Raw genomic sequence first — 26881 nt, 5'->3', positions numbered from 1 at the left:
TTAAATAAATCATATTTCTAGTGGTTATTAATATTTAAACAGTATCATTTATGTTAACATTACTATTAGGTAACATTAAAGTTCACACTAAAGCGGAGTGAAAAACAGTAAGGGAGCCGAAAGCATCCTACCCTGCTGCTGTTGCTGCCTGTAGATCGATCATTCTTGACAGGCCTGGCTGGAGAGGGCAGCAGCACCTCTGTTCATTTACGATGACTAAAGGCCCTGATCCTGCAATCTGAAGCCCATGAATGGGTTCTTCTGTGGAGAACCTCACTGACTTCTCTGGGACTACGTTCGTTTAGGACATTGGCTCCATGAGTCAGTGTAGGGCTGGGAACTAGGTCTTCATAGCAAAGTAGTTTTTATGAAAGAAGGTTTAACATAACATGAAGAGCAATGTAAGCATGCTCAAACCTGCAGAGATCAGAGCCACAGAAAAGCTGGGAAATACACTTCAGGGAAAAAAACACCACCAACAACAACAAAAAAAGAACAAACCCAGACCAATACACACCTGGCTCATTTGGGAGAAGCCAAGTTATGCCAACTTTTTCACCAGCCAAAATACTTCTGTTGGGTGAGACTTTGTTGACATTACTGTGGAAGAGCTTAGCACAAACAAAACCCATCTGCTACAGTAGTGTATTTTAAATGCTGTACAGCCATTACCATTTAGACTCTTCCTGTGACTTGTCCCCACTAGAACTCCCTTATCTTTCACTACTTGCAGGTCACCCCTCTGATGCTGTGGCATTAAAGAACAGTGAACTTCAGAGTTCTTTGCCTCCTAGAGAGAAGTAACTAGGTTGATATTTATTTGCTTTAAAATACAGCCTGAAATTGTATAGTTAGAGAACTTGATTCTGCTAGTGCAACAGAAGGAGAAAATGCCTAACTTCAATCTTTGAGCCACTGTCTTGTTTATTCACACACGCTGCACCACAGCATTCAAATAGGCTTCAGCGTGACGAGTATACTTGCTTGCTTGCCTTCCCTTCTGCCCTTTCCCACTAGCTGACCATTCTGATGGCATTCTCAAAGGCAGACTGAGGACCGCAGAGACTTTCAGAGAAATCAGTTTATATAGGGTTCAAAGGAAAACCTTTTGTTCTAAAATGCAAGGAACTGCACATGCATTTCTCACTATGAGGCCAGCATCTGTTGTTCTGGCTGTTGGAGGTACACAATGGATTTTTCTCCTAGTAGCTTTTAAATTTTTTAAACTTTTTGTTTGCATTTATTCCTGTGAAAGCACAGTCACTCTGATGGAAAAGTTCCCAATAGAATTTCTCTTTCTAACCCACAGTGCTAAGCTCTTAGCAGCTACATACCAACTAACGTGACTGTGAGTATGGTGCGTGCTGTTATTTCCTCCTGTATGTAGCCATCCTGCTGCTTTTGTTGGGGGCTCTTCTCACATGTAGGGCTTAAGAGAAGGCCTGCATTCAAAGAAACGCATGAAGATGAAGCCAAAGATGATACAGTTGGCAACTTTCCTTCCCTTTGGCAGCCTGTTCCTGCTCTGCAGCGGGCCATGTTGTAAAACCCCTGTTTTCTGCACAGATGAGTGTTAGCATTATGCTAACCTCAGTCTCTTGACAATGATGCTCATCAGGAACCTTGAGGCAGTCTTTCAGGTATACAGGTCCCATACCATGTAAAGATTAAAGGGTCTTGGACAGTCAACGTAACTTGATATTCTTACAGTCACACAGAAGAACTGCCACTGAAAATGTCCGCCACTTCTCAAAGCTGAGATTTGATAGGTGCTGTTCAACTACTGCATAAAAATGAAAAAAATAACTACTATTTATTACCAATGCATTCCTAGTGCATTTCCTGCATTCTTCTGTAGCAACAGCTCTTCCAAAGGGCATGAGGTATAGTCCTGTATAATTTTAGCATTCTGAGGTTTCTTTCTTTCTTCTTACCAATACTTGCATGAGACCCAAGAGAACGTGAGAATGAAAACAAAAATCTTCCGTGGAAAAACACAAAAGACATCTCTATATTGTGAATGCAAGGACATTGCTTCTTTGATGATGGAAGGTAGTATCAAGCATGTCAGGAGAGCACCCTAAAACCTACCATAAACGTAATTTCTTAACAACTAAAGCGTAGATTAATAATAAAAAACCCATCAGCATGGGACAGCAACACACTTACATAAAGAAAGCAACGAGCTACAGCACAGCTGTGCGTACTGTGTCATTCCCAAGCTAGCGCTGTAATTCTGCACTAGTGATAAAAAGAAACGATCAGCTTCACATCACCGTGAAATAGCGCTAGCGTTGTCTTGTCTAGTTCTTGGTTGTGAGAGACAAACCAAACAAAACATAAGTGCTTCTATTGGAGTCCTTGTTCACTAGAGTTCCTAAAGGTACAAATCCAGAAAAAAAATCAAAGCCTAAACCTTAACACAGCAATGAGCTACGTCGTAAGGAATACACACTGCTCACAGAAAGACTTGAATAAGTTTAATAACAGTAGCATGTAGTATTTGTGCAACAGCATCTTCCATACAAACCAGAAGAGATTTGTAACTGTAACAGGTTACAAAAGAAAACTGAGAAGTCAGAGAGCTCTCACAGTAGAGGTCTCAGCACAGCCTCCTAGTGATTTATTAAGCAAAAAATGAAGAGGGAGACTCAAGAAAATCACAAACTCCCTCTCAAGTGCATCCACAGAACAGATTCTTGGCTATTTGTCAGAAGTGGTTCATCTTTTTAAACCTCTTCTGCTTATTCATAGAGAAACAGCTTAGAGCACATGCAGCACAACTGCGTGATTTTTGAAGCCTGTCCTGAAAGGTGTGTCACAAAAATGCCTTTTTCAAAACCCAAATGAAAACAGTACTTCAGACTCACCAATTGATTTCATATTCTTTGAAATGAAACGTATTGATTCAACTTCCACACAATAGTTGCTCTTTAAAAGAGGAAGAAAAAGAATCACTATCCAAAAGCCAAATGCTGTTTTAAGACTTAAATTTTTAGACCCTTACCTTGCAGCCTTCACATGTAATGACACCATAATGGATTCCTGATGATTTGTCTCCACAGATCTTGCATGGAATAATTTCAATTTGAGCTGCAACAGAAACACGCAACCAGTTAATTACATTTTCTTTTAAACACCTTATAAAAGCATTCCCTGATCAGCATTTGTACAGTGAAAACTAATAACCTGCTAAACATTATACCGCATTAACTATTCATTGCTGAACTGTGAGGGTCCCCTAGAGCTTTGGACTAAATTATGGCTGCTCATTATATAATAGCTTTTGGGTTATTAAAATGGGTCATTTGAGAAGGTGTTTAAGAACCCACAAGAAGGCTGGAATCAGCATTTCAAAGCCAAAAAGAGTAAGAGAGTTCACATTTTGGCCAAAGAGCTAGGAAGACACTGGAAAGGTTTCTTCCAGTCTCACTCCTGTGAGGTTGTAATGTAATTTAACAGTTTGCCCTGCCTGAAAATGGATGCAACATCTTTAACAGAGGAGTCATGATCATGCCATCCAGCTCATGTGACTGGCCAACACATAAAAAATGCAACATGGTAAATAGTGACTGCAGTTTACACAAGAAATCCAAAATTCACATATCTGAATTGAGTTATCAGTAAATTTTTGTATATTAATTTCCACAGAGTGAATGAGGGAGGAAAACAGCAGCGTTCTAGTCAACATACAAAAACTAAAAGGAGATAATGTAGCCTGGAAAATGCCATAGGAGATACAGGATACAAAAGCCCTCATTTTTATATCAAACTTACATATATATATATATAAAATTATATATATATACTTGTAATTCAGTTTACTGTGTGACAAAACTCTCTGCATGCATCTCTAAATGGCAACTCCTTCCCAGAAATGGGAATATACATGGAATACAAGGATTTAATAAGGGACTCCCCATCTACTCAGGAATACTGCTTCAACTGCTTTCAGAGAAGGCAGCAGCAGTTATTTTGCTAGCCAAGTATCACTTCAGACAGGACCAGGCTGAGGCAGTAGCTTATAATGCCAGAGACCAGCAGTTAACATTTTATGTATGCTTGTGTGTGCTCACACAAACACACTGAATGCGTCTATCAGCTGGATAGCAAGAAAAATCCAAAGAATGCACCTTCTGTCCTGCAGTTGTGTTGGATCGGCCGACATTGATTTTCCTGAACTGGATTATCCTGAACAGGAATACAAACACAACCCTTGCTGCGTCTCTCACCCTGATTTATTAAACAGCCAAAGTGCAGTTAATCTCCTGCGAGGAACTGAAACCTATTCTCAAGATATGCCTGATAGCTTCAGAGAGCCTTTATTTCATCCAGTTCATGGCTATCCAGTCTGTGACAACACATAAAATCGCACCTAAGATATTGCATTAGCCTAACTTCCATTGTACTCTCAACAAGGCTTTCAAAAAGTCCCGTCCACTCTTTCGAACGCCGTATTTTACATGCTATTAAATCCCTAACTGACTGCTTATTATTAAATAGAATCATCTTTTATAACAAGAATGCTACTGTATGCTCCACTTCATTGCAACACACAACCACAGCACAGGATCAGGCCAAAACTCAAGACCAGTAGTCTTGAGAGTACTGTCAGAGTACAGCACTCACTGCGCTAAACTGTTACTTCAAAATATTCTCCTTGCAACATCAAATGCAGTGAACGGAGCACCTGAATAGTACCCATTTGCTCCCAGGAACCTAATAGCAGCTGAAATACTCTGCTAAGGGAAGCAGTACCCAGCAGCTAAGGGACTACATTGTTGTTTGCCTGGTATTTCCATATCAGCAGCTTTCAAAATATTTTTGTACTGCAGGACACCACTTGCATCTGCTTCCATCGTAAGGATCTTTGCGTTCTTGACATTTAATCCCACACCTTCCCTGCAGCAACGAATGATAGGCTGAAATTAAAAGGTCTGTTTAGGATGCTAAAGGAGACAAATACTTCTGCTCTGCAGTCGTGCAAAAAAGTGTTTTAATTTCACTTTGCTCTCAGCTAACACATTAAACACAACAAGGCAGGAATTGAAATAATAAAAGAGAAAAATACAGCGTATGTTATTTTATTAATTTGTTCTCTGCATTGTTAGGAGAGCATCCGATGATTACAAAGCCTCAGAACAGAAAGGGTAGCATAACCTCCCCTGAAGTTAACACTTTATATTACCAAATTGAACAGACTGAAATTCACACAAGTTCAACATTCGTATAACATCAAAAGTTCAATTTCAGAGAGAAATCCTATGGGCAGATTCTGGAATAGATCTATTGATTCCCACTTGTAACTTTTCAACATGCAATTATTTTTCTACTCTGCTACAAGGAGTCACTAGCCTTCTCCAACTCCTTTGGCAGAACAGCAATAAAGCTCATCTGAACAGCCACATGGTAATATATTTTTCACATTTCACTTTTATATGCATAATTACTGCCTTATTACGAAGAGGTATGATATAATCGGATCTTGTTTATCTACAATCTCCAGCATATTAGTTAAATCACCCATGAAACCTGTCTATGCAATCTCTGTTTCTTAAGCAACAGGACATTTGCAGAGTGTTTCTGAAGGAATGTAACATGCCTTCAAAGTGATGGCCTGAAGCTAGCTTACTAATAGCCTAAAAGGTGCAATAATTGGTCCCAAATGCATTTGCCAGGGTCCTTTACTGTTAGAAAAGAATCGACAGAGGTTCACAGGCTCCAGCTCTGCCGGTATGTGCTGACCAGTGTGCATACGAACTGCAGCACCAAATCCAGAATCATTTCAGAACTCCCGATTCCCTAGAATTTACTACACCTTCAAGGTACTTACTTTCAAGAGCACATAGCATTTACAATTTCAACTTAACATTTCACTTTGAGATACAGTACAGTGGGATGAAACTCAGAAACATAAATTACTTGGGACTGCCACAACCAATTGTATTACAAATTAATGCCTGGAAAGACATCAGATCAATTACTGCTCTATGTGGTTGCCTCTGCAAATCAGCTCATTGAAATGGAATCCCTGTCGCAAGTTCATACACTTTCCATATAGCATGAAAGGACCTGGATACTTTAAACTTACTAAATGCAAATTGCCTGTGCCAAGATTATGCATTTTTCTTACGAGGGTGAAAATATTTTCTGCACTTATAACTTTGACATGCAAATATGTACTTGCTAAAACCTTGTTCTTATGCAAACAAGGCAGGTGGGAAATATTTTTACATGTCAAGAGTATGTTCCAACTTGGTTTCTCACATTCCCAGAGTTACTTAGAGCTTCCTGCCGTGTTCTCATTAATTGTACCTGTGCTGTGCTTACATATATTTATATAGTGTATTTTCCAAGATTGTATAAAATACTGTAATTCATATTTTAGACTAGAATTAGCCTAAATTACAGTTTACAATTTCTGTCTCCTGAGGTGGTGCTCAGGCTGATTCTGGTTCATGCATGAGCAAATTATTTCTTAAATATGAACAGCAGAAAAAAATAAACTCTCGTGGTTGCTTAGAAACCGCTACAGATACCCAGGTGACAGATGCCATCTGTATTCCCAGATTAAAGGCCTGAGAATCTTTCACACCCTGAAATAACAGTGCTCCAGAATACTACCAATGATGTCCTCTGCCAAAGGCAGTGATGAATAGGAAGTGAAGCCCAAACAAACCACCAGGAGCAACAGATACGAACCCAAGCACGAAGACCCACCTCAAGCATTGAACAAACTGCTAGAGAAACAGCTCCTGAGAGAAAGACATGGCCATTAAGGGCCACAGGTAGCAGTTATGACACGATGTCAAACACAGGGCGCTCTAATGTAAAACTGAAGGGCATCTGACACCCACTTCTATATACGTGTATACTGAAGATCTCTTAAAACGCAGCTATTCCTATCACTGGAACGTCAGGCAGTTTCCAAGAAATGTATCTTCTTTCTGCTGTAATGCTGTATGATGGTTTATTTTATAGCAGTAAAACTGAGTGCAGACTGATTGCTTGAAATCAGACAGAACAGTAACTTGAGTCCAAGCACTGCAAGAGAAAAAAAAAAGTGTTTTGTCCCCTGAACCATTCTTCTTCCTCCATCCAGTGTGTCTTTACTTGGCAATATTTTTAAGTAGCTCTGGTATGCCTAAATTACATGACTGTCTCCACCTAACTCCTAATGAACATGCCTACCAGACAACCAGAGACAACTAAACAACATCTTTTATTGGCATCTGTAACAGAAGAATATCCCTTATTTCTTCCTACTCCAGGCTTCCCTTCTTTCCCCAGATCTGGACCAGTTTCACTGGACTTGCCTGCCTTTTTAGGTCTCTGGCCAAACCAACCCCTCCAGACAGCCTCTCCCTTTTTATTAATTCCCACATAATGAAATGCTGCTTTATTCCTTGTCTGGTTTGAGCAACAGAGGAAAGAAAACTAATTAATTCTGCACTGGTAAGGAAGTGCTCTCTACAAGCTCATCATAATAGTTAGTTTCTTCCTTTCTAACTCCTTGGGCAGACTCCCATCAGGACAAGGCTCCGTACAGCCATGGAAGCAAGGAACATCCTTCTCCTCAGTTCTGACATCTAAGTAGAAACACATTGGGCCTCGACACAGAAAAGTGTATTATCAATCCACCCTGAAGAAAACATTCTTCAGAAGGAAAAAAAAAAAGATTTTCCAAAGACCTAAGTTTTCTCTTCTCTGTTAAGGTGTCTGAATGAAAATTCCAGGTGTACACCCTCTTTTTTTATTCAGTAAAGATGGACCGAAGCTTGTACTGGTTACTGTGTCAGACTGAACTCTATTTCTTAAAAGCTATATGGGCACTAAGCATCCTTCTTGGATCCACTTGCTTTCTGGTGAAAGCACTATAGCCAAAATTGCTAGCTGAACTGAAGACTTCAAGGCCAGATGTGGTGTGCATATTACAGTCAGGACAGGAGCTAGGGTCTCCCGAGACTCAGGGTACTGCTGAAGTTATCCCCTCTTTTTCTTCAAGAAACATTTAAATTCCCTTCCCTGGACGTGGCTTACCAGTCCCCTGCTTCAGAGGGCATGTAGAACTTTGTAGCTAATTCAGAAGCGTTTTGAATGAAGCACGATACATATACAAATTGGGCTAACTTGTTTCTAAAGGGATGCAGTTTGTGCCAGACGATGTTGCTAGTGCTGTTTGGAAGTATATTGATTAAATTAGGAGGCATACATATTCACTGACATATTCATACATATTCATTGACTCAAACAAGGGTACTGCATGTAATGTGGTATTTAAAGCAACATAATATCTGATCACAAACTGAATTAACAAGGAATGATTTTACTATATAATATTCTAATCTTCCTGCACTTTCAGCTTCATTACCTAAATAATTTGCTGTCATGTACCCTAAGTAATTTGAGCTGGCTGCAAATTACTTGCCTCTGAACACCTGCAGCTTACAAACACTGCAATTCCACTAAACTAAAAGCCAGTGGCAGCACGGCTCTGCCCGTTCCATTAATATGCTACGCTAAGTGACCATCTGTCCACTCATATATATTAAAATATTTAAAGCCTGTGTACTTCTAAAGATGACATCTGGTTGGTAGGTATCTGAGGCATTTTCAGAACACACAGTAACTGCTTGGATCAATAGCTGATGGAGACAAGCTCCATTTACCTGCCCACTCCTTGTGTGAAAGGTCTGTTTATTCTACGTGCAATCCCCACCGTAACACCATTCTGGCCATGAGTAGGCCTGCTGGATATTGTAATGGCATAGCTAGTAACAAATAGTTCCTGAGAAGAACTAAGAAAGCTGCCATGCTAGAGACTTGTGTCTTATGGTTGGATTTCTGGGGGGTTACTACAGTTGACATCACAGCAGCTTTCCCAAGATGTGAGAAGTTCATTGTGTCTTTCTCTCCTTTACAAGCTGTCATACCTATAGCTGAGCTCAAGCTGAGCAGCATCCCTCATGGGGGAGTATCACCTGGCCATGTTCAGTTATCATGAAGTGTGCAGGAACACCTCTTTGGGACTGCTGATGCTCTCCAGCTTCCCTAAAACTCACCAACAGTTTGAAAATGGGTTTGGAAATGAAGAAGACAAGGATGGATGGGCAGAAATCAAGACAAACACAACCTCTCTAAGCCTTGTTTCCTTAGGAAATCAAACTAATAATAAAACAAAATAAATACTGAGGTTATGCTGATACAAATCCTTTGAAGTCCGTGGGTGTGATGGGTGGAGTACAAATGAACATAGCCACCAAAGTATTAATTAAAAGTAAAGTATGAGCAACACCTCAAACACATGAGGCAGAAATGCTGCAATGCCAAGGCTGGCTCTTTGGGCCTGAACACAGCTGGATCCCTCTTATTAGGTCAACTGATTGTGTGCAGCACTCCATAATGCTACAAACATTCGGCTTCAAAGAGTATGAAATGAGATGCATGATAAATAGTACAGAACAACAACACGAGCACTTTTGGGGCTTGCAAGGATGAATTTTAGGAATATATCTAAATTCTTTCAGCCTCTGTTACTGATTTAGACACGTCAAAGGGAACAGTGAAGTAAGGGCTCATATTCTTATGCCAGAATCATTGGCATTTATGCTTAATATTCTTCTTTAAACCTCGAAATTTTACTTCCACATTTAAAATTAAAGAACCTGAGCTTGCTATTACATTAAGCACTAGCTTCAACAAAGATACCTGAATGCATAATGACAGGAGGATATATGGAAAATAGTTTGGATTCTCCAACAGGCACAACTATTTCTGTGAAGCTGCTGTGGTAAGGTCTCTGTGTATTTTTAATTTTATATTAAAATGGAAAATTCCTGAAAAAAAACTTTAATAGAACATCAAAATAGACTTAACCTCTGTAAGGAAAAAATAAAACAAAATGAAGTTCCCAACAGAAAATATAGGACTTCTACGAGGGTTTAGGAACACAAACAATGTAAAAAATGACTAAACATTTTAAGAGGAACTCAGAGAGATGATGTCTGCTCCTGCTCAGTCATGTGTGTAACACAAAATCATTTTTTTTTCTTTTTACTGCAGTCTCATCTCCCTCCACTGTCTTGTCTTTATTCATCCACAAAAATTCTCGTTCTTCTTGATCCAACAAGGCAACTTGGTATCTCAACATTTCTAGAATGAAACAACTGGAATACCTATTTTTTTCCTTCTATTTTTGAGGAAAAAAGAGCAGTAATCTAATTTGCAGTTGAAAACTAGATGGTTTGATTTTCCTTGTTGAAGGAATGACTGGTAGAGACAGTTCTAGCTTGGGACTACAGGCACATTATGAAGGCAAACCACAGATCAGAAATCATACTAAAGTAGTGAGCTTCATGCCTTGGCTCAAAATAATCGGGGCTGCCACATCCAGACATGTTCTGTCATCCAGGAGCACAGAAAACTAGTTCTTTTGGAATATCTGTCCTTACTTGATAGGACATGCAACTTATAACTAAAATCTATCAGTTTGTGAAATTGAGGGGGGTTTGAAAGCTCCACCTTTGTTACTACTTCCATGAAATTGAATTGAACAGGAATCGTGTGGATGGTTGAAATAATACAGCAGAAGTTGTACAATGCAGTAAGATATGTAACAATGATATAAACTCTTTCAAGGATAAGACAAAACTAAGAAAATCCTAACCACTTTCTGGTTCCAGATCTGGGGCAAGAATTGTTCTCTAGACCCCACCCACAGGCATAGTAACCAAAATTAATGGCAAGGACTAGAAGAGGGAAGAATGGAGAAGGTTCTATGCATTTCACATCCAAAGCATTTTAAGACTGGTTTGACTATTTTGATACGGTCAGAAAATATTTCCACATTATATTTATTCAACAAAAAAACAACATTATACTCCATAATACTATATATAAAGCTTCTTGCTTTCTTTCTTGGTCACTCAGTTGCTTACGAATAAACATACAACTATTTTATTCTCTCCTCTGGCTCAAAATTAACACTAGATGTATTGGCTATGATGAGGAAGGTTTGGAGTATGATTAATTTAAGGACTAAGCTAAATATAATTGTTGTTAAATAAAGCAATGCAGTACAGCAGGTTTTCAACACAAACAAAAACACACTTGACACTGCAATCATGTGACTGCCTTTACTGAAACGCAACATAGTTTTATTCAAAGCCCTGGACTGCATGTCAAGAAGTAGATACTATAATTCTCATACTACTGCTAATTTGCTATGTGAATGGAGACACTGGTCCATTTCTCATTTTCTCTATCTACATAATCAGGATAATCAGTCTTTAGTTCTACACAGCTATCTTAGGCAACTGGTACATACTGCCAAGCCTTGCATCTTCGTTTTATGACCCAAGAAGCAAGTCTGTAGACCTCCAAACAAACACCATTCGTCATACATCTGCAGGGTTTTGCACTGCTTAGATAAAAGCTGCCACAAAACTACACAATAGTGATTGTGACAAGACCAGTTATCTGATTAAAATGAACAAAAAAATTAATAAAGCCTACAGGTTTAATTGCATACCTACAAAAGGTTGCTCTTGACAAAATTACACAAAATACAACTTTCAGAAGCAACACAGGTGTGAGCTATGACCACAGTAACTGGCAGCACTGCCTGGTTTTTCTGTTCTGATTTGCTACTGCATTTATTCAGTAAGCAGCAAGCTAGCAGTTATTTCATTCCACGCTATGTTGATATAGGATTCTAGACTTCACTTGGTTTTTGTCATCCCTAATTTCTTCCTTCAGATAACCACTAACCTTGGGTATCTGTGAAGAGGAACACCTGCAGCAGGGGCATAAGCACAGTTCTATTAAGATACATTCTATACCATGCTGCTCTGCTGCTAGAACAAACCAATGCATATTGCCTGTTAAAATAAAAAAGGGAAGGAGAACGGAAAGAAAGAAAGAAAAAGAAGTGAGCTGGCAGGCCAAGACGCATGTTCACCTGAAGGCAGAGAAAGTGCCCTGATACACTCAGACACACGGGGGTTTCTTGAACTCTTTGCAATTACTTTTATATTAGATAAAAACAAATCTACGCTGATTTGTACTCCATATAGAGTTGGGTCTTTCTTTCTTAGTAGTAACAGAGAGGAAGAAAAAGTGAAATTTGCATGAGAACATAATCTGGAAGAAATTATTTTCTGGAACGAGCTGGAGAATAATAAAAGCATTCTCGCCTCCCTGCCAAAAGGAGACAAACCCCTCCAACTGCATTGAAAAGCTGAAACATATCTATATTTCTATATATTTATACAAAATACAGAAATAAACAGAAATAAGAGAAACTAACAAAGACAATTTCAATAAGGAATGTCTTTTAATAATGTCACGTTTCAGAGTGGAAATCTAAATTACCTCTAACATTTGCTCTGTTGATTAATGCATAGCATCCACCTTTTCTATGAAATTTCCTACTCTGAGCTGTAGGAGCTGGCATTCTGAAGACGGAATTTGTTAACTCCAGCACTGTCCTCCCAGCTTCTTCTTCCTAATTAAATGTGCTGGCCTATGGGAGCATCTCAACGTATTTATTTGTTTCCAGCATGAAAACAAAGAAGAAATTACAAAACACTTGTTAATTTTAAACCAGAGTAAAGTATGCCAGCACAACAGCCTTTACTTGAATTATTTTTCAAGGGTTTTGAACAGTCTTAAATTATCAATACTTTGAAGACAATCATTTTAGTCCCTATTAAAAGGCATATAGTTACATTGTATTCCAAATTATGAGATTTAATTAGTTGGTAGCTAAATTGCACTAGCATTAGTTCTCTAAGGAAAGATCTTTTACTAGCTTTTTGAAACAGTGGTAAAAGAGGTACTTCACTTGCAACGTGGTATGAAAATTATTAACAATTTCAACTAAATTCATTAGTAATGTGAATCACGGAACATTAGGTCAATGAGATTAAATGTGACTGTGCGTAATGCTTCCATTTCATTCTTTCTATGCATAGGCAGATAGCTCTCTGATCAATCCATAATTCCTGAATGCATGCTCCTACTTCGCAGGTTTCCCCTGGTTAGTGACCTATCACCTCTGCCTGTTCCCTATTCCAATGCACATGTTTTCTGTTACACTTACAGTTTGGCCAAGTCATGGTGCAGTTCAGTATTTATTACCCCCAAGAGAGCAACTGTCAGTCTGGAAAAAGGAATATGGAAAGCATCCGGAAAATACAACACGATATACTTCACCAATAAGGCAAGTGTCCCTTTAAACAAAGGGTTTTGTCATGATTCAAGTTTGTCCTGCCGTTTTGCTGGTCTGCAAAAATTTTATTAAGGGTTTGGCCTCCGCACAAATTGCAGGATGTATCACTGTGTATTGAGAAATGGCACTTTGTATGAATAAGTTAAAGCCAGACAAACATGGCTAGTGCAGAAGACACTTCCTTGCAAAAGAGCTGCACTTTGATGAAAAAATATTCAAAAACTCTATGTAATTCTAGAAGAAAAAGTAGCATGAAAAAATATTTCACCCAGACTAGAAAAGCTCCATCATTCTCAAGTGACTACATCTTCCTTTTTAAGATATTTTCATTTTCTTTTTGGCTGTACACAAATTTGATGTCATTAAAAAGTTTTCCTTTGATGCCGTATGCCAAGTGGAATCATTAGTTTCTCACAAAGGTGTGCTCTCAATGTCTAGTTTAAATTTTCATTTTCAGATGATTCATTTAAGGGATGAACAAGAACAACCAAAAACAACTTCAGAACTCTAAACAGTAAAAAGCTTGTTTAACACTTGCTCATTTTTAATTTCCTCCAACACCTCCTGTCTGGATTCACGTGGCAGTCAATACTGAGAATTTATTCTGCAACTCCTTCAGTGCTATTTGGCTGCCAGCAGCTCACCTACTCAGGCCCAAACCAGGATCCCTCAAACCTCACAAAGGGGTTCCTCTGGAGTCTGTATTCTGCATCTTCCCAACTGGCACAGGGACATACTTTTTTTTTTTTTTAATTATTTTTTTAATCCAAGGATGCTGTCCATTGCCACCGTTTTTAGTGTCTATGTGCTGTCTCATCTTTTCACGGCTCCTCTGCGTGTTCTCTTCAAATGTCTTTAGAGAATTAATAAAACTACTTTTAGTAGTCCTCTTGACTTGCATTAAGTTCCTTGGTGGTCCCTCATTCTTATGAAGCCAGGCCAGGACTGCCCATCTTGCCAAGGACAGGGAGAGCTGCTGGAGGGCAGCCAGCTCTGCCTGTTGGTGGTTGGGTGCACATTTTTCTCCTCCTTCAGATGTTCACAGGAAGGAAATGCTATGTATGACCCGTTCGCAAGAATGACACCAGGAAGGAGAACATGCAGGATCATATCAGAGATGGAAACTGTGTAGGGTGGGGCTTACTGCATAATAAAAACAGCCTAGTGAACACTCTCAAAAACATTTCTGCCAGAGACAGTTTTCAACATATTCTTCAAACCATGCATTACGTGCATGTGATTTGTTGTCCCCTCCCAATCACATTCACGCCATCTCCCTGGCCTCGGCTCTGGTTCTGTAGTTCTTCTCATCATGTCTGTATATACTATCCTCAGTGTTTGAAAATCATCTTCAGTTTTTGACAAGGATGATGGAAGGAAAAAAAAAATACTTCCTCACAAAAACATTTGAGAAAATTACAAGCTTGTGAAAAGAAAAGGTGAAAGATCTTCCTTTGCCACAATTATATTAGGTGCTCTGACCTCCATTAAAACCCTTTCTTTCAACTATTCATTTCATAGTATTTCATTTCCTACCTCTCCATGATAAAAGCAACTGCAAGGTAATAGATAACACAAGTTTGCTTGCTGTTTCAAGTAGATAAATTAATGCTTTACACTAAAAAAGCTTTCAGAGTGTCCTCAGATGCTATTTAACTAATATTTTACATTAAAACATCTACGGTTGGACTCCGGCAGCAAATATCTGACTAAAACTTACAATTGCTCTGTTACGCTGCTCTATGCACAGGATACCTCCATCACATACATTAAGGAAGCTTAAAGTTAAGCTTCACATATTTAAACACTAACAAAGTCTACTTAATGGCAGTCTTCAAAATGACAGTGGCCTCCTAATCTGCTGGAGATAAAGAAGTGCCAAGATTAACGATTACATAAGTGCATCGCGGAGCCCAGAAATAATAATCAGCTCTTCTGTTGTTATTTGTGTATAAAGGCTATTAGTCATCTGACATTCCAAAATCCAATTTAAAGTTGTTAAACCCCTTTCACACACTTGAGGTTGGAAAAACTAGACGTTCGAAAAGGGAAAGGAAGGGCTTGATTTACTAATTCTTTTCCCCCTTAGTGATTTTGCTCTAAGCCAAATCTCAGTAAGAAATGCAAAAAAAAAAATAAGCTTTTAAACAACGCCTAGAGTAACTGATGTAGCTGCTGAAGGAATAATACCAATAAAATCCTAACATGCTTAGATAGCAAAATTAAAAATAATGGCTACAAACAAAACAAGCAACTATTCTGTAGGAAAAGATCCTATTGAATTGTGCAGACCTGAAAATAGTGAAGAGCTTCAGAAAATAAGCATGGTAAGAAACCAGAGGTGCTCTGACACCAAACACCCATCTCAGTCTAGTAACAGTATCAGTAAGAATTTACTGTGTTCATATAAGCACAATATTGTTTGCAAGAGACCAATCTGTTCTTGGCAGATTGAGGCAAATGAAAGGTCTGACTGAAGCCTCTCTAAACACTACACAATCAATTCTTTTTCCACAAAAATCCTTAAAATTCAAAATAACCCTCTTTGTTCCGGACTAAGACTGAAAACCAAATTGAGGAAAAAAAAAAAAAGTGTCTTCTCCTGGTTCCTACATTGCTCCTTGGGCTCTGCAGCTGACATGGAATGCGACGGGAAAACAGGTGGGCACGTCCGTGCCCTCTCCCTCTGATCAGCTGGTCCTGCCTCCCCTCCTTGAAGCCCGCACAGACAGGACAGCACGGCAGCTGGGAGCTTTGTCGCCAGCCATGTGTGCAGCGGGTAAACAGGCACGCTGCACATCGTGCTTGCCTCTCAGGGGAGCAGTCAATTACAATCCAATTTGCAGCACAAATTGCTGCAGCCCTGAATGCAGAATTCCCCTCCGGCTTAAAAATGCCACAGAAAGGGCAGCAGAGCAAGCCCTGACAGCCAGACATGAGGGGTGTGCGTGGCAGACAGACCTACAGACCGACCGCTGCAACACAATCTTGTTGGTGATGACCTGGGCCTTGGGCTGAAACGCAGCTATAGGATCCACTGCCCCTGCTGGGGAAAGAACTGGCCTGGGAGCAGCCGCCCTCCAGAGAGGGCAGGCCCCACGCCCTCAACTTTACACTAACTTTCTCTGTGGTATCAAGAGAGAAGCGAGCTGACAGCTGTGATTCAAGCTGATGAAGTTAATCAGGAGGATACATGTAAAGGAAGGACAAGCTGTCTGAGCTCACGTAGCAGCAGATCCGAGGCAGGCTTTCTCCTTCCCTGTTGTGACTCCATTAGTGTAACAACCTCAGCTGCTTGTACAGCAGAACGGAGCTGTTGTGGACTCTGTGCAAAAAGCTTTTCCTTTATGGCTGTGTACTGATTTTCTAGTGTTCCCTAAGGTAAAGTCAATTAAGTGATAACTGCTTCTCTGCAGAGAGTATTCAAAATGCCCATATCTCCACCCAGATAAGTCTTCAGCTTTGCCTGCCTATTTATCTCCAACTCTTAGAAATTACTGCCATGAACGCTCCAGCGCCTTCACCCATTATCTTTGCAATCCTGCTTCTTCCTAACAGAAAGGCAAAAAGCCCAACACATAATAGCTCTACCACTATGACCTCACTGGGAAGTAAAATGATACAAGCAAATTAGTATCAGCTGATCTACTGCAGTGTAGTTACCAGCATATTTTGCTGCTCTCAAAGTTCATTCAACTTTTCATCTAACCTATATAGGTAAGAAAATATGATGTGCCATCAGAGGCTCCCATACTCTAGAAATAATACCAGTTTGCATTGTGAGTTACCTAATGTGATTACAAAAATACAAGCTCTCATCTTTAGTGTTGTGCCAGTTGACCATCAGACTTGAAAATTATAACATTCTTTTCAATGTGGATAACACAATGTTATTCTCCTGCACACGCCTCTAGGACAGCATTTTTACCTCAACATGTGATGATTCACGTTGCGTATTATGGTCACACGGGTTAAATACGTTCTCATGTTTTCAAGCGGGGAAAAAAAACGACAACAATATCAAAGCTGAAAAAATCCTACTACCAAAACCAAAGGAACCTGATGATGTGGATGCACTGCCTTATCATCAACATTCATGTGATTACTGTAATACTTCATTTATACCTCTATTTATTAACAAGTAATAATAATAATAATAATAACAGAAATTGCAAAATGATCCCTCAGAGAACCAAACAGAGAACACTGGCATCTTTTTCAGACGGCTCTGAAAGTACAAAGGAGCAGAAGGCAATCCTATGCCCCACAGAAAGGGGCAGAATACACGTATTGGGTAGAGTATGTGTACTAGCAGGAAATTACAGTATAAAACGATTGAATCATTTGCCGCTAAATTCATTTGAGAGATGAAAAGGTAAGAACCAACTTGCTTTGCATTGTTAATACTAGGTTCGAAAGGCCAAATGACAAAATGGCAGAAGCAGGCGAGTAGTGAATGTATTTGATCTGTGTTTCCTAAAACAAAAGAGGCTTGATAAAGATTAGAGTAAAATAATAGAAACAACACCTGTATTATTGTAATAATTGTATCCAAAGATACTGAAAACCATTTACGGAGCTTTGCAAGGACAAGAAACCAACCTCGTAACCAGAGCTGAATGAAGCCACAGAATATTTTACTGAGAATGAAGATAATCTCTCAACCCTTTCACAACAGTCTTCACCCATCACTCCTGCTGATGTTTCTTTTTATGCTTGTGTTCTGCATATGCCAGAAGACAGACAAGAACGAACGCCAAGCAACTCCAACTGTTGACAGTTTTAACGCTGTACTGTTCTAGAACACATACAGAGTCCTTTACTACGCTGTCTTTGATAAAGAACCAAAACGTTTAACCAGAACTCCCACATTTCTGCTCTTGGAAGAAGAATTGTAGCATAACTTTGATTATCCAAAGCTACCAGGGGACAAGTGGAAGCAGAGATAAGTGGGGGAGCAGCCAGAGGTCTTCTGTGAATAATGGCAGTGAAACGGGAGGAAACAAAACTCAACAAAGAAGGATTGTTGGCTCAGCTCAGACCTAAAGTTTCCCTGTTCCTGAATGGAGCATTCATAAGTAAAATAAGCTTCTCAAACCAAGCATTCTAAATTTTTGTAAAAACCATTTGACAGAGTGAAGGATTATTCATTTTGGTACTTGACTCTCCAGAGAGAGAGACAGCTGTTGTTCTTACTGCAGCAATTTATTAACCGGTTGTACAGCTGTAACAACTCTCCTCCTGGTTGTCTCAATGGTTAACAAGCAGCCAGTCTCTTTCCAAATCCCTGTTTTCCCCAAGTATTATTCAGAGAACATTGCTACAAGAAGTTCCAAAACCAATTGAAAATACAGATATATCACAAACCTTAACATCTGGGCAGAATCCACACAGAAGAAATATATTCAGGTGCTTTACACATGAAGATTAAGTTTTTACTTAAATTATTGCAGCATAAGTTAGTGACAATGGAGTAGGAGAGTCACTTTGGATTTAGCATGGAACCTGGCCCAGGGCACTGGAACACAGAACAGAAATAAATACTAATCATGCTTGCTCACACTGAGAGGATTAGATAAATACAGACGTAGGAAATTAAAACCACAACAAGATGACCCCATGCTTATGATTTCCCTGTTGTACCAGATCAGTCAATATGAATAATTGACATTGTAAATTGAAATCCTCAGATAAAAGTAATAGTTTTACCGCTTTATTTCTCTTCACTCACACATGAATTGAGTAGACTATCTCTGACAATGCCATGGTTTAATATTCTAAACACACTATCTCCTTTAACAATGCCTGGAATAGAAACAAGCTGCTGAGCCAGATCCTCAAGGGGTGAAAATCAACATTGCTACGCTGACTTCAGTGGAAGCACATTGATCTACACCAGCTAAAGCTTTGGGCCCTAGTGGGCAATTAGGTTTCTATTATATGCTAATTTAAATAATGTACCACAGAACATTTGCTGTACAATAACGCAAGGCTACATTCTTCTGTAGAGAAGGACAAGCATTTGCTGTGACAGGGTGAGAGTTATGTATTCTGGTTTCAAGGAGCAGGATGAAGTTTCGGTATAAACTACTGCTCATAACAACATTTTTAAACCTGTAATTACTCACACTGTACTACTTTAGGAAGCCTGTAATTATTTTGTAACTTCTTACCAATGTCTAGTCTAGTTTGTAATTGCTAACACTGCCTCCTTCAAAGGAATTAGTGACTACGTTAAAATCTGTTTTTTTGCTAGGTTTCTACTATAGAGTGGCTGTGCTGTTACGTTACAATCTGTGTTCAGCAGAGGAGGAAAAATCAAACTGATCTATGTCCAAATCTTGAGCCTTTGAGCAAAGCCTGAACAAAACAAATGAGTAAAACAATCACCCACACTTTTCTTATGAGGCTTCTGCAATAGCAGAGTTGAAAAAAGGACTGTGGCTGCAGCTGACACAGGCCAGAGTTTTTTCTCAACAGAAGTTTATACCACTGAGGACCATTTGCAACAGCCTCTCACTTTCCCAGGGAGGCCTCATGCTCCAGCCAGAATATGAAAATGAGAAAAGTGGGGGAGACACAGTTCAGCCACAACAACAGCAAAGTTCTTCAGGGTCTCAGCTGTTTTAGCAGGTCATAAGGCAATTCAGGTGGAAGGATACCATCACCACGTAAAAAAACCCTTAACAGCAGTTGTTAAAGTTCTGTTCTCTTCTGAAGCAATTTTTTATATGTGAAAAATGTTTCTCTTATGCTACTCCTAAGTGTTTGTTATTGTCATCTTTCTTTCCTTAGTTGTCAACAAGCAAGTTATTAACATACCTACTTGAAGTTTTCTGGAATTCTGATATACATGCTTTATTTTGAAAGCTAGAAGCACACCTCAGCAGAGCAATTTGGAAGCTCTCTGAACAGCACGTTTGGGAGCAGGAACAGCAAAACAGGGCATTCTACCTGTACGCATGACTCTCACATGAAAGTCACAGCAGAAATCTCTTGGAGATAATCTGCAGCTAAAGACCAACATCCTTCCCCCCCTCCCCCCCCCCCCCAGCATACACCATTTTGATTTGTCTTGTTTTCTGAGGAACCACTCACAATAGAGAGGGAAGGTAACATGAGCTGACGTGGGTCCAGGTGTTGCACTGTGAGATGTGGTAGTAGGCTGCAACACTGACCTTATGTAATTCCCTTCATAAACATACTTATCCTGGTAGTAGTGACCTTCCCCAGCTGCATTTATAACTCTTCAGAAATAGCTGAATTTTGAGCCGAAAAAGTTTATATAGAGTCAAACGTTTTTAATGATAGCAGCCACACAAGTAAAACTTGCCATACGGGTAACAAAATGTCGTCATGAGAACTCATCCACAGCTTTACCAAACTCCCCACTTCTCAGCTGCCCCTTCACTGTGCTTTGTGGAGGCTCTACAGACACGGTGAAAATCCCACATTCGCAATCTACACTCAAAAGAAGAAACTAGAACCAATTTCGCTTAAGGTTTTGATTTTGTTTCCATTCCCACCAGGGACAGGCGCACACAACCCCCCCACACCAGCTCCACAAGCCATGCACCAGCAGCAACCTTCAGCCATTGAAAGGCACTGTCCTCCCTTTCCTCTCCCCCTCCTCCTGTGCCTGTACAGCTGCACCTCGTGAGCCAGACGAGGCAACGACTCACGCTGAAACTGTTCTTCGGTGGATTAACTTTACCCTGAATCGGTTTCCTGACTTAATTCCCCACGTGACTGCAGAGATGCTGTTGTGCTCGCGCAAGGGAGGGGTGCATCTGTTTGGCACTGCTTGCCTCTGGAAGGTTAGAACACACACAACTGAACTGCTAGTCCTACAAATCAGGAAGAGGAGGCAAGGGGGAGCAGACAGAAGGACGAGGAGCACAGGCTGGTTTTCCAAGAAACTGAATAGTCTATGAATAAGTCACTGGTTTCTATGTCCAATATTGCTGTGAAACTTCAGGCAAGTCACTTATTTGATGTGTCAATTCCTCAGCTGTGAAATGAGGACACTTTCTTACATCACCAAAGTGTTGTAAGTTGAAAATTAATGACTGAGGTACTTGGATACCCTGGTGACGAGGGCCAAGTCCATACGTAGCTAAGAGAGAGGAGTGATTAGTGACAGGGAGGGGCTAAGGAATCAACCCATTATTTTTGGTGGACTATTTCCTTAGAGGATAAATGAGAATAACTGCTGCTACTTGATTGCAAGGAATTGAAAGAGCTCTCTGTAGCTCCCTTGTGGGTGGACAACTGAACAATTAAATAGCTATGACCTAATTTTAGTCAAAGACCTTATGTCACAAGGAATTTTCAGGGAGGTGTCTTCTCCATGTGCAAAAAATAATTGCACTGTGGAAGGATAGTTGACCAATATATTAATTTAGCTGTTCAGAATTCAGGAATAGACTGTATCCCATTCCCCTTCCTCATATTCCCAATTCCAAAATTTCTGACCTTAAGAGAGATCCCATACTCAACTGCCTGTTTGAAAATATCCACCTGTCTGCTTAATCAGATTGAGGGAAGTTCTGTGAACATACTGCTTCCAGCACCAGCGTGATGGGGTCAGGCTAAGAAAAAATTTACAGAAGCAGAAACCTATAGGCAGCAGGTGACATTATAATCAAATCTCATGTTCCGTACAAGATAAATGGTTCCGTACAAGATAAATGGTAGAACATTAGGATTGGAGAATTCCTGTCTGTGAGGATCCGATAAATACTGCAGAGTGCTTGGATACACCAACAGGAACAGAAGCCGTGTAAATACTTAAATAGGTAAATAGTGTTTCAAGTCTTACTGAGCTTATTATAATGTCTCAAGAGCTTATCATGTCCTTGCTAGATTAGACAGAGCGTGCTCAAAAAACACATACAAACATAAGGAAAAGTGCAGTGAAGAAAGCTTTCAAATAGCAGCCTCAAGACTTCAGCTCCTGCCTTATGATTCTGTAATCTGGGTTTGACCACTCTGAAAGCCCCTGGAAAAGAATAGCACTGAAATTCTGTTTCCTCTCCTCTGAGCCAAGGGGTCAGCCCTAAATAATTATTACTACAAAGTTGCATCAATGGGTTAAAAGCATCTGTAGAAAACTAAATCCTGTACTGTCTGGATTTGCACTGAAGACCACTGAAATAGAAGGCAGGCTGAAAACTTCGCAGTCTGGCAGTTTGCAATTAAATCGCTAGGAATGCATAAGCATTATTGGCCTTCCAAAGCAGATCCTTCCAGTTTTATGGGCAGAGAGTTAAGCACCCTGTAAACTGTACTCAAGCCTCAAATTCTCAGTGTTGCATCTGCTTTTGTTCAACATTTTATTTTCTGAAAGTCTTGTGGTTAGGCAATGAATTGTGAGTCTCGATTCCTGGCTATGACACAGGCTTCTTGTGTGGCCCAAGCCAAGTCTCTTAAACTATACTTCAGTCCCTTAGTTGGGAAACAGGTAAAACACAACCCTCAGTGATGTTTTGTGCATAAATTAACTTGTGGAAGCCGGTTTTTCAAAGAGTTCACTAATTAACATTATAGACAACCCTACAGATAAAGAGATTATCAGAGGGCTCTGTCTGGCAGCCCTGGCAAAAGGGAAAGAGCACATTCCAGAATTGATGATAGGATCTGCATACAATTCAAGAAAACCAAGCTTACTGAATTACACAAAGATATCTTTTAAGAATATATACTTCTTGGTAAAAAAATATATATTTCTTAGCTGTATGGATTTCATACAACATCGCCTATCTCCTGCATTTAGCTTTGTTTGGAGTGAAATGCCACCATCAGCTGTCAGCACAATTTATATAAGACATGTTGACAAAATTTTACTGACTTGGAGGGATTCTGAAGTATTTACTAAGTTTGGAACAAGAGTTTTATGTTGGACACATTTTCCACAAATATTCAAGTCTAAGTTGCTGGAGAATGCAAAGACAATACAGTATGTCTTACAATAAACATGTTGACTATCACAGATTTTAAGGTATAAGCTAATTGGGGTAGATGATATGTTTTTCCTGTGTTTATACAGTGCCTACAATCTGGCTCATGCTTACAACAAAGAAGAAAGTTCATTAAACTTCCAAATGTCATATACCAGTACAATATCTAAGCATGAAACTGAACTACAACAAAATAAATTAGAGCTTTCACATTAGCTTGACCAGAAATAGACTACAAACAGGAATGAACATTAATAATTGTTGTTCTATCTATGCTTACAAGAAATTAAAATAAGAAAGGACTAAACCTTGAACCTTAAGATTTTATTTTTTAATGATATAGGATGAACAAACTCAGTCTTCACTATTACATGCTTTATGTAACCCAGACGTATCAAACTTCTTAAGCTCATCTCATTTTCTAACAAATACTGATTCAAATAGTCAACACTGAAAGATAAAAACTAGATAAATTTTATGAAATCTGCAGTTATGGTTCTCAGGAGCCACTGAAAAGTGACTGTACAATTAGGAGCTGAAATATGCTTTCAAACAACAGTGGAAACTGGCTCCAAAATTCTGTCATAAGTTACTGCCTAGCCCACATACCAAAAAGTTAAGAGTTCTCTTTGAAACATTGCAGCTCAGTGGTTACAGGAACTTAATATCCTTTTTGCCTTTGATTTGAAGATCATAATCCAGTACCAGAAAAATGGATTTTTCACTGTTGTTGTGCACCAGTGAATCTACTTGCTTTATTTCAAATAAAGCAACATTAACGTCTCACTAAAGCACAAACACCTGAGCAGTCAGAGCAGCCCATGACAATCCTCAGAACACATGCAACAAACTGCAATTTTCAGATTTCTCAGTCAAAGCTCAGGTGAGCTTCATCTTTGTTTTGTGTTTACTCGCAGGTGATATAATTAATCCATCAAAAACTCTGTTGCAACTTTAATGGCATTCAAAATCAGCATGCCCAAAAATTGTTGCTAAGTTTATTTACAGAAATAAGACTGCCTATGATTTCACGACCAGCTAAACAACATGATTATTTTTCTAAAGCATATATTCGACTCCATGTTGTATACAGTGTTATGGAACGGAGGAGGGCCTGTCTGACCCTTCATGCTTTTCTCCCAGGATACAAAATACAGAGTTAAAGCACCACTGGGGTTTCCCACATATCTTCATACACAGATCTATGACTGGGACTTTGCCATCACTACACTTCAGTAGATTTCCAGCCTGCTTACATTCTAGTCCAATCCAGTGTAATTTATCATCCCTACATAAAAAGAATTTAAGTGATTACAGAGGAAATACAACCAACGCAAAGCTGTAACTTTTCAGAATTTGGAATCAGTTCTTCTACTGGGGCAGGGAGGAGTGCTCCTTGCCAAAAGAAGCTGGAGAAATGCCACTTTGAAATTAAACCATCCACTTTCGGAATATACACTATGAGGGCAGCAAAGCAGTATTTTGCTATTGATGGCACAGCTCTGAATCCTCCCTGTAAGGCAACAATACCGATCTTTTTTAACATTCAGGTATTTTGCACTTGCTTCTGTGAGCTTAGCAATGGGGAACTTTTTGACCAACACACTTCTACATTACAAGCAGAGGTAGCAGCAAAGAGTCAAGTAACTCTTCCAGACAGAAACTACAGTCACAATCTGGAATAACAGGGCAGCTGGGTCTCCATGTACATGACTGCCTGAGTGGGAGGAGCGGGAAGACAAGCATTACCAAACTGGGCTGTAAATTTCAGCTAGGACCTTAAAATGTGAAGTCTTCCCAAAACTGAGGAGAGCAGGAGCCCATGCAAACAAAGCCTTCCTGGCCCCTTATCTGATGTCAGTGATCCTCTGAAATTAGGTGTTGCCCAGGAAGAGCAGTGGGAAGGTACAGGGCTTGCCACTCCTAGGTGGCACCTGTCTTAAACACATTCCCACGGTTTCTCACAGTCACATTGCCAGAGAGGAAAAATAAACCAACCAAGGCTTGCAGTAGTTCCCTGAGAAAGCTGTGAAAAAGGAGCTATGGCTCCTACCATCTGGTACAGTGGGGAAACTACCCTCTCCTTTCACCAAGTCTCCCTGTAGTCCTAGCACACAGGGAAGGTGGTGTGGCCCAGCAAGAGGAGGATACCAGGCTGGCAGGGGGAAGGCTGATGGCAGCACTCCCAAAGAGGTAGGAACAATCAAGGAGTAAGCGATGACTCACGCTGTGCGATTTATTGCTGGGCATCGTTCCCAAATGTGTTAATAAAGTTGCAGCCAAAGCAATGCATATCCCTTAGGTCTTGGCTTTGTTCAGCCTGGCCAAGATGATCAAGTCTTGTTTTCAAGCAAAACAAGGATGAGATTCTATACAATATTCCTATTGCAAGTGATACATTTGTTTCACTGTTCTACCGCACAGCTTTGCCAACCCGCAAGTATTTAGTAAAAGAAGTACAAAACGAGAAAGAAGCAAGCATACGTACAGACATGAAGTCATAAGATTTTAAACTTAAATTTTAGCTTAAATTATTTTTCTTTTCTTTTTTAATGTTCTCTAATTTTAGATGTAAAAGATGACAGACAGTAGTAGTCCTCAGTCACTGTATTCAACTGAAACAAGACGCTAATATGAAACCAGGTAGCAAATGGATTCAATAATTCACGGCTATCATTTTCTTGAAGGTCTTTTGGAAACTGAGAAATTGAGGAAAGAGGAGAGAGGCCAAAGAACTGTTTGAAAGGAAATATTTACTAGATCAGCTGGGGAAGCAGTGGTCAAGCATAAGAACCGTGACAGGTTTCTGTAAGCAGCCTGGTCAAGTGTCACATACCAGTTAGTGACACAGAAGCATTTTTATATAGCGATCACTGTGCAAGCAAATGCTCCTTTTAGCTCTAATTAGAATTAAAAGAGAAGCTCTGTTCACACTTTGACTTTAATACAGCTTTGGATTGTCAGAGATGTAGTAACTCAATATGAACTGGCTGATGTCAGCACTTCACGGGACAGTCGTGTGAGGGACAAAAATTATGAAGCTATTAGAAGGGCAAAGGATAAATGAATCATTTTTGCAGTGTGCAGGATACACTTTCCAGTATTGTCCACAAGTAGGAGAGAGAGTTTCAGAATGGAGTTTGAAGATATCCTTGTTTCAGAAATTAAAGGAGACATGGGCTAAATTAACAGAAGAACATATTGTCAAGCTATATCCTCAAGTAAAACAAGTATAAACTCAAGTACAAACAGGATTTTTTTTAAATGGCAGCTATCAGCTATCTACATCTGTTTCCAAAGCCAGAGCTGACAAGGGAGGGGAGGGGAGGGCAGGAGACAAAAACACTCAAAAACACCCAAAGTCTTTTCACATCTGAATTATGCTTCTCATGGACAAGTGTAAAGTGCATGCTATCATCAGTCAGTAGTTTGCCAAAAAACCTGCAACAAATCTGTGAAAATTGGAAGTGACATTCAAAATTGTTCATGACATTCATGACTGACTGATTTCTCTAATAGATTTTAGTAGATTTAGTGGCCTTATAACCCACTAGCCACCTCCAGGAATTCCCCCACTGAAACTCAGGTAGTGAATATAACGCTGTGCCTTACAACACACAGTCCAATCCATCCATGCTTCCAGCATGTGGATCTCTAGTCAAGTTCTGCCACCTTGCATTCTACCGGCAAT

The 26881-nt window shown here is 39.7% G+C and overlaps 1 protein-coding gene across 6 annotated transcripts in view; it reads right to left on the bottom strand.

The window, feature by feature from the left end:
* Positions 1 to 26881, bottom strand: part of RORA (RAR related orphan receptor A) — a 414152-nt gene that overhangs the window by 25841 nt on the left and 361430 nt on the right. For all 6 annotated transcript variants that reach the window (XM_067003933.1, XM_067003930.1, XM_067003931.1 and 3 more), the window contains one exon: positions 3008 to 3093. In XM_067003933.1, coding sequence (XP_066860034.1) covers positions 3008 to 3093 — 86 coding nt within the window. The remainder of the gene's footprint in view (positions 1 to 3007; positions 3094 to 26881) is intronic.

Source organism: Anser cygnoides, chromosome 11 (genome assembly GCF_040182565.1).
Source record: "Anser cygnoides isolate HZ-2024a breed goose chromosome 11, Taihu_goose_T2T_genome, whole genome shotgun sequence".
Taxonomy (NCBI): domain Eukaryota; kingdom Metazoa; phylum Chordata; class Aves; order Anseriformes; family Anatidae; genus Anser; species Anser cygnoides.
Note: the sequence above shows the minus strand (reverse complement) of the source record. Positions and strands in the feature narration are given on the sequence as shown.